The 9357-nt window shown below is 39.5% G+C and overlaps 1 protein-coding gene across 2 annotated transcripts; it reads left to right on the top strand.

Annotated features, from left to right (window-relative positions):
- Positions 1–234: 234 nt before the first annotated feature.
- Positions 235–9275, top strand: LOC306859553 (conserved oligomeric Golgi complex subunit 1-like). 2 transcript variants are annotated; one of them, XM_079400625.1, is made up of 15 exons: positions 235–614; positions 1945–2189; positions 2619–2800; positions 3101–3268; positions 4014–4170; positions 4243–4453; positions 4858–5643; positions 5809–5955; positions 6666–6827; positions 6944–7068; positions 7266–7374; positions 7559–7668; positions 7996–8077; positions 8269–8313; positions 8733–9275. In XM_079400625.1, exons 1-14 carry the CDS (start codon positions 306–308, stop codon positions 8281–8283), a joined length of 2808 nt encoding a protein of 935 aa, XP_079256751.1. In that variant the 5' UTR covers positions 235–305; the 3' UTR covers positions 8284–8313; positions 8733–9275. The 2 variants fall into 2 exon arrangements, with proteins under 2 accessions (XP_079256751.1, XP_079256750.1); XM_079400624.1 differs by lacking the exon at positions 8269–8313 and having other exon boundaries at positions 8733–9125.
- The last annotated feature ends 82 nt before the right edge of the window (positions 9276–9357 follow it).

Raw genomic sequence — 9357 nt, 5'->3', positions numbered from 1 at the left:
TACAAATATAGTCCAGCGACTTAAGACTGGCTTTGTGCTCCAGGGTCACAATTAACAACAACAAAATGAATAATGATAGTATTAAAAGGAGAAGTGGAGTGTCAGTAATAAGACAATAGAAAGATAATAATAAGAAAGAAAGATTATTGTGATGGAGGGTCTAGTACCAAACTTCCACTAAAGGGGTCGCTGTCTCACTTTATTCAATATGTGAGGAACGACCTCTGACCCTTTGTTTACGTGGAAGGAGAGCTGTTCGTGCTTCCGGGTTTTAGTTCTGCAGTTATCTGCTCAGTTTTAAATAGATGGCTGCGGTACCGGCCCAGTCTCTCCGGGTCTCAGAGATTAAAGACCCCACCGTTTTATTTGAGCGGTACAGTACGGAGGAGATCCGCGCTATCGAGAGGAAAGTGCGCGGAGAGATCGAGCAGAAGAAGGAGGAACTTCGACAGATGGTCGGTGAACGTTACCGGGATTTGATCGACGCCGCTGACACGATCGGTGAGATGAGACAGTGCTCGGAGAGTGTCGTTCAGTCCATCCAGGACATGTACCGGTACTGCCACAACCTGAAACAGGCGAAGCACGCCCCTCAGTCCAGCGGCAAAGCTGAGGTAAAACTCTTGTGTTGCTCTCATTCTCGAGAACTGGGACAAAACAGCCTGGCAAAAATAAAAAAAACTATCTATCGATCTATCTGCCTATCTGTCTGTCTGTCATCTGTCTGCCTGTCTGTATGTCTGTCTGTCTGTCATCTGCCTGTCTATCTATCTATCTGTCTGTCTTTCATCTGTCTGTCTGTCTGTCTGTCTATCTGTCTGTCAGTCTGTCTGTCTGTCATCTGCCTGTCTATCTATCTGTCTATCTATCTGTCTGTCTGTCTGTCTGTCTGTCTGTCTGTCATCTATCTATCTGTCTGTCTGTCTGCCTGTCTGCCTGTCTACCTGTCTATCATTTATCTGTCTGTCTGTCTGTTTGTCTGTCTATCATTTATCTGTCTGTCTGTCTGTCTGTCATCTATCTATCTGTCTGTCTGTCTGCCTGTCTGCCTGTCTGCCTGTCTATCATTTATCTGTCTGTCTGTCTGTCTATCATTTATCTGTCTGTCTGTCTGCCTGTCTATCATTTATCTGTCTGTCTGTCTGCCTGTCTATCATTTATCTGTCTGTCTGTCTGTCTGTCTGTCTATCATTTATCTGTCTGTCTGTCTGTCTATCATTTATCTGTCTGTCTGTCTGTTTGTCTGTCTATCATCTATCTGTATCACAATTTGTTTTTGATAAATACAGGGGTGTCCAAAATTATTAAAGCACTAGTATTTTCAGCTAAAAAGTTTTTAAGTCAGTTATTTCTATCTGTATTGTCAGTAGTAAATATCAGTTTACATGTCCAAACATTCATTTTGCCATTAATTGTACTAATAATCCAGAGATTTTAGTTTGACAGCCTCTTGGAGATGTCGTTCTCCACATTTCTTCTGGATTGAGTCTGTCTCAGTTTGTTCTGTTTCTTTATGTTATTCCAGACGGACTGGATGATGATCAGATCAGATCTCTGTGTGGAGCACTGGCTGTTGTCAGACAAAAATATCTCTGGATTATTACAATTAATGGCAAAATGAATGTTTGGAAATATAAACTGATATATACTACTGACACACTACAGATAGAAATAACTGACTTAACACCATTTTTAGCTGCTGAAAATACTAGTGTTCTAATTATTTTGGCCACCAATAATAAAAAAAAAATATATATATATATTTCGTAAAACCTTCATCAGGTTCTGTGTATATATTGTAGTCAATGCCTCCAGTCTTTATTGGTAACCAGCTTCTATCATTATACAGTAAATCCCAAAATTGTTAGATATTCATGAGATGGGGTATGTTGAGTATATTGAGATTGATATTAATGTGTTGGGAATGTGTTTTGTTCCTGGCAGGGTCAGAAACAGTCGCAGGAGAAATTCTACACAATGGCATCACAGATAAAGCTCCTCCTGGAGATCCCTGAGCGTGTGTGGAGTGCGATGGAGTCCTCACAGTACCTGCAGGCCACACAGCTCTACCTGCTGTGCTGTCATCTTCACATCCAGCTACACTTGGAGGGAGGAGGTCATCAGTACAGCCCCGTCCTCTCTCGCTTCCCCATCCTGGTGCGCCAGGTAGCAGCTGCTGGTCATTTCAGGTACATTATGGAATTACACCCAACAATGAAAACTGAAAATGACAAGTCTGTCATCATTTACTCATCCTGATGTTTTTGCAAACCCATAAGACTTTGGTTAATCTTCAAAACACACATGAAGATTCATTGATATTTTTAATAAGATTAATACATTTTAATATATTCATAAGATTTGCTTTTTAGTGCCTTAATAACCTTTTTGGGTGTTATATGTTTTGATTACCTGGCTATTTAATGGAGGGACAGAAACCTCTCAGGTTTCATTAACAAAATATCTTAATTTGTTTTTCAAAGATTAACCAATGTCTATCAGGTTTGGAATGACATGAGAATGAGTAAATGATGACAGAATTATCGGCTGTGCTACCCCTTTAAAGGCTTTGGTTCAGTTTTTTTCTCTTACTAAAAGCTAGTTGTCTTTATCTGTAGGTCTACCATCTTATTGGAGAGTAAGTCTATGCTGCGCGGCAGAGCGGTTTCTGATCAAGCAATCGCTGAAGCGCTGGTCTCCACCATGCTCCTGGAAGACAGCTCCCCTCGCCAGGCACTTGCTGATTTCCTGCTGGCTAGGAAAGCATCCATTCAACAACTGCTCAATCAGCCCCAGCATGGTGAATAACTTTAATTATATGAATAACCTTTTAGCTTATGAATGCTTAAAGCTTTAGCATCAGAATCAGAAACAGAATTAGTTTTATTGCCAGGTATGTTTGCACATACAAGGAATTTGTTTTGGTGACAGAAGCTCCACAGTGCGACAGAATGACAGCGACAGGACACAGATCATTTAAAAAAAAGTACAAATATACAAAATAGTCAAAATAGTTTACTCTTACTTAGTTTATTCGAATAAACCGTTACATTTGCATGTGGTTGTTCTTTATTGAGATGTGATGCTGTCCCTCTGTTAGGTGCTGGTGTTAAAGCACAGGTTTGTTCTTTGGTGGAGCTGCTGGTCACCACTCTGTACCAGGCATATGCTGTGTTTTACGTGCCTCCAGAGAGCCAAGTGTCCGATACCGGTTTGGGATGTGGCCTGCTTTTCACTACCTTGGAGAATGTGACCTCCAACACTTCTGGTGAGTTATCGATGCTGAGAACCAGGGTTGGAAATTAAAGCTTGGGGAAAAAATGCCACCAAAAGTAACAAAAATGCCCCCAAATTCAAGATTCACGCATGTTTCTAGCCAGCGCAATAAATGCAATGGCCAATCAGAGGTGTTTAGATTAGTCACCGCTGAAAACAACGGTTTTGTTGAGTACTCGTGCTCACTGACTGAACTCTCACAAATTCTATCATCATAAACATCAGAATACAGACATGATGTGATAGATTTATTTTGCAGTGTAGACAGCTTCGGTGATTTTTCAGCTTTTTCAGCTTGAATTTATAAAAATGACCCTGTTCAAAAGTTTACAGACACTTCATTCTTAATACTGTGTTGTTACCTGAATGATCCAGAGCTGTGTTTTTTTGTTTAGTGATTGTTTGTCCTGAACAGTTAAACTGCCTGCTGTTTACGAGTCCCTCAGATGTCCTCAGTGTGAAAAGATGGAAAAGCTATCAAAATCATACAGTCATTGTTGGAAAGGATTCAAATAGGCCTACACAAAATGCTGGAAAACCAAAGAATTTGTGGGACCTGAAGGATTTTTCTGAAGAACAGTTGGCAGTTTAACTGTTCAGGACGAACAAGGGAATCATGAAAAACTATCACTAAACAAAAAAACAGCTGTGGATCATTCAGGTAACAACACAGTATTAAGAATCAAGTTTTAACTAACTTACCTAAAAACAAAAATGTGATTTTCTGTGAAATCCAGGGAAAGAGAAGAAAGTTCTGGATAAGGAGATGAGCACAGGAAGCTGGTTTAAATACCTTCCCCCATCAGTGATGAACTTCCAGCCTGCCCTTCGGACACTAGCGCAGCCTATACAGAGGGAGCCGCTCAGAGACACGCTACAGCAGTGGATTGATACGTATGTCCCTCCCACAAACGTTAATTAACATTACTCAGTATTTGTTTTAAACGCTCATTTGTCTAATAATAGCTGTAAGGAGGATATCCGCAGCGGAGTCAGCAGCCTTCTGGTCTATGTGAAGAGTCTGAAGGGTCTGGCTGGGATTCGGGATGCAGTGTGGGAACTGCTCAGCAGCGAGTCCATCAGTCAGCACTGGAGTACTGTGTGTCAGTCCCTCCTCGAACGACCTCTGGCCTTGTGGGATGACCTTTTGCAACAGCTCTTCCTGCAGCGACTTCAGGTACTCATAACAAATTGAACTAGTTGAACTAGTCTGATAAGTGTGTTAGCACTGTTTACAACTGCTATTAACAAACACTTGTGATCCCTTCACAAGTATTCAGGCAAGACAGATTGCTATTCACACCTGGATGTAATAAGTGGTTTAAACGCATCTCTTTTGACCACCTGTGATTTAGGGTATGGTATCTGATTATATACATAATTCACCATGTCAGGGTGGTACTGCTTGTTAATAAAGCAAAAAATATATATTAAAAAAAGTTGGAACACTGTTCTTCTGATTATTAGAATATTGTTTTGAAAATCCATAAATGTGTTATAGATTATCATTTTGTGCATTTTTTAGATAATTGAATGAAAACACTAGTTTTGTTTACCCTTGATCTCTCGCTCTCTCTCTAGGCGATCACTCAGGAGGGCACAGAAGGGATCTCCAGCAGCTCCAGACAGCTCTTGTCTTCAGCTCTGCAGGATCTACAGGGTCAAGCCACAGCTGGTAGCTTCAGCCGCGGGGCGCAGTACGAGAGTGACGTTGCAGCTTTCCTGTGGTCTGAGTCTCAAGGTGACCTGCTCAGCGACACAGCCTGGGTGAGTGTAGCCCAGCGCAGCCCGCAGCAGAAGAGCGGCCTGTCCATGAAGACCCAGGCCCTCACCCCCTGCGTTCAGACTTTCTGCTCTTCCCTGGACTCCAAGCTCAAAGCCAAATTAGATGATCTGCAGCACTACTTGCCCTCTGAAAAAAATGGCAAGGAGCTTTCAGAGAAGGTCCCAGTCACCACTAAGTCCACTATTAACCGCTTTATGGATGCTGGAGCGGTGGAGGACACTCTTAGAGAGCACTGCTTGGCATGTGTCAGGGACATCCTTTCCAGCGTGCGTGCCGAGCTCGCTAACGCCCAGGCTAAGACCAACAGCCCCAGCCAGTTAAGTTCAGTGCTCTTTATGGCCAGACTGTGTCAGTCAATGGGGGAATTGTGTCCTAGTCTGAAACAGTGCATTCTGGGGAAGCAGGGCGGCTTGGATCCCGTTAGCAGAGGCACTCCAAGACAAGGCAAGAAGTTAGGCAAAGGCAACACAGCAAAGGCAGCGGTTGTCAGCCCAGCTCAGTCTAAGTGGAGCTGTCTGAAAGAGGAACTTCTGTCCTGCAGCATGGAGGCCTATGGTATCTGGAGCTCCGCACTCACCAGGGTAAGATGAACACACTGTTTGTTTAAGAGCTGGAGGTGTTAACAATGCATTCTGAGAACAGGAAATCAACAGCGTGGATGTTTTTATGCAGAGAACACATATTAGGGTAGCTTTTTAAGGCTTATATTCTGCAATAAAATTCAAATAAATAAAAATGCATTTCAGGCACTTGTGGGCAGCTTTGCTACGACTCTTCACGCTGGAACCGCTGGATCCATCCTGAGTACAGCGACAAATTGGGAAGAGCTTGAAATACAGGAAGAGACAGAGTCAGGAAACAATATAATGTCCAAAATACGCCTCCCTGTGCAGGTAACCGCTACATTAATTCTTTTATTACTATTAAAGTTAACATAATATTATATATGGAATATTATTAGTATATTAAATGTTAATGAGACCTAATGTGGGCCACTTAATTAATTATACCTTATCGCATATTGTGTTTCAAATTGTTTGAAACTCTCAAATATGATGATACACTTTTTTTTAAGGGACCACCTTCCTTAAAAAATAAAATCAGTTAAGTATTTTCGTATATAATGACCCATTTAACAGAAGATAAACAAATATGCTACATCACCTTTCAGAAGTTTTAAGTCAGTAAGATTTTTAAAATGTTGTTGAAAGAATTCTCTTATGCTCACCAAAGCTGTATTTATTTAATCAAAAATACAATAAAGCAGTAATATTGTAAAATATTACTACAATTTAAAATAGCTGTTTTATCGTTAAAATAGCCCATGTGACATCAGTGGTTCAACTGTAATGTCATGAAGCTACTAGAATAACTTTTGTGCACAAATAAAACAAAAATAATGACTTTATTCAACAATTTCTTCTCTATATTTTTGGGTGAACTATCCCTTTAAAATATGTAAAAATCTCATTTTGTTTTACGGGCTCCCTAGCACCCCTTGTGGCCACATGTTTTGAAACCCTTGCAAAGTGTTTTATTGAACTGAAAGGATGGTGCTATATTAATTGTAGAACAATCATTTAATGACTTTCTCTCTCTACAGCCATCGTGGTATGCTCAGTCGTTCCTCTTCCATCTGTGCCTTGAGGTCAATAGGGTCGGAGGTCACGCGTTACCAAAGGTCACTCTCCTGGACCTCTTGCGGGGTTGTCTAGACCAGGTGGGCAGTGAGTATGAAAAACTCACTCAGAAAACACAGAGCAAGGTGAGACAATCAAATGTTCTTTTTTTTATCCATTCCTACGTAGTCACAATAATAATGGAATAATTATAGAAAACCAACTTTCATTTGTCTGCTGTCCTTCTTTCCTCTGTCTCTAGGATGCAGCCCTCCCCATGACCCAGAACAGAGCTTTGCAGCTACTGTTTGACCTTCGCTATCTCAGTGCCACTCTAGGGTCCCGCCTTGAAGAGGGCAGGAGTTCCCGCTTTCAGCAAGACCCAAGGTAACCTGTTCATAAGCTAAGGATGGGCACAAGTCCTCAGTAGGAAGTAACAGCAATGATTGGTCATGAAAACACAATCATAGCGTGACTTGACCTTCTAACTTCAAAACAAAACATCACCGATTACAACAAGAATAGCTCTTTCCTAAGAAGCAGACCTCTTACACTTTTCCTTAAATTCTTGCTGTTTGTTAAAGGGTCCAGCAGGTCTGCGACTCCCTGGAAAGTCACATTGATCCGTTTGACCTGGATGTTTTCACTCCACATCTGAACAGTAACCTGAACCGACTCTCACAAAGGACCTCTGTAAGCACTGCCAATTTTTCTCCTACTAACCTGGTTTTAAACATCCTGCTGTTTAATTGGCTCATCCAATTTGCTTATTCTCATGTGATTTAGATTGGTATGTTGATTTCTGCCTTTAACAGTGTTTTATCCTGTGGGCAATTCTGTGCAACCTAATGTTGATTGAGTCTCATGTTGTTTCTAGGTGCTTTTAGGATTGTTGACTGGCACGGAGAAGCAGTTTACCTCTAGGACCAATAATATCAACTCTCAGGAACCATACAACATCCTTCCTTTGGCAAGCACCCAGATCCGGTAGTATAAAGCTCTTATCTTACCCTTCACACTGTTTAACTCATTGTTATGTATTTATAGCTAGTTTATTGCTGTCATGCTGTGTGTTTAAAATAAAAATAAAAATATATTTATTTAGAAACCTCAAACTCTTAATAGCACATTTTACTGATACTAATTTTGTTAAATTTAAAATGTAAAAAAATTATACAAATCTATCTTTTAAAATTAATATATTTTTTAAATGCAATCATTTAATTTATATTTTGGTTCATTATATTTTGATTGTTTATGTTGTTTAATTTTATTTCTAAATGTATATAAATATATATATTTTTCCTCCTCAAGGTTTGGTTTGCTGCCACTGAGTATGACAAACTCTCGGAAGGCTAAATTAGCCACACGTGGAGCAGATATCACTAGACCACTGGTGGGTTGCTTTAGCATGTGTGTACAATACTCAGATGCCTCTGCTGGCATGTTTAAAAAAAGTAAACCATTGAGCCTCTATAATAGAAAACCATTAAAATCATTCTAATATTTATAAAAAAAAACAAGTTCAGTTGGTGTTTTATGTTCTTGTGGCTTTGCAAAAGAGTCACTTTCTACCAATGCTCCCAGTTTTTCGTGGCCTAGCAGAAGAGCTACTGGATCTCAAGGCGATAGGTGATGTGATATTGTGTGGTGCTGTTTCATTTTTTTGCAGTGAGCTTGCAGTGAATAATTTTGTGTTTTCTGCACTTTAATCACTTTGGTCGCATCAGCTGATATACTTTGTGAATGCAACACATGGCATAGCAGCACTCAAATGCAAATAATACATTATACTGAGCAACTTGAGGATCAAGGTTGTTAAGCAGTTTTAGCATAATCAATCACAACAGTTCTTGAGCTTAATGCTTCTGTATTATATGCAAACAAGCATCATCTAGTTACAGATTTCTCCACTGGCCCTTAAAATGTTTGCTTGTGGTGACACTTTTTGGCTCTTGCTGTGTGGAAAAACTATTTAAAGCTCTGCGTCTCATGAAATGCAAATCAGTTTTTAAGGCAATTTACATGAGTTTTATTTGTTTCTATTTTAGGTGGCTCCCTCCTCTGCTTCTGCTCCACAGGACAGTTTCCGCCCAGGAAATCTCTTCAGGCAGTTAGCCAATCAAGAAGAGGAATCCGCAGCCCCTTCTCTCTTTAAATTAGGCTGGCTTTCTGGCATGGCCAAATAAACTTTTATTAAAAAGTTGGTCTTTTTTTAACTGCATAAAACACTATGTAAAATAATATTTAAAATGCATTTTGAAATGTTAAAACTGTGTCCTGTATTGCCTATTCTCACAAAATCCCATGAGAAATTGCAATGCAAAGCATATTAATAAAAGGGAAAGATTAAATGAAAATTACACCTTTGTATTTATCAAGCACATTAGCTGTATTTTGTGGCATTTTAATTATTTTATTCTAATTAAAATTGTAATTTAGTGAATAAGAAACACAATTTAGTTCCATTTTTTTCTTTGGTATACATTTTATGATATGCTCATTAATAACCCTAATTATAAGTTTGTGTATATTCCATTTAAAAATGTTATATCTGTTATATCTGAGAAATAATTAAAGGGGCTATTTTTTACTATTTAAGTAAAGATTAGAAATTTGAATAAAATTACTTTTTGACTAGATTTGTAATTTAAATTAAGAAAAGATTAGCTACAA

This window comes from Barbus barbus, assembly GCF_936440315.1.
Source record: "Barbus barbus genome assembly, chromosome: 3".
In the NCBI taxonomy this organism is placed as follows: Eukaryota; Metazoa; Chordata; class Actinopteri; order Cypriniformes; family Cyprinidae; genus Barbus; species Barbus barbus.
This window is presented reverse-complemented; position numbering and strand designations above follow the sequence as displayed.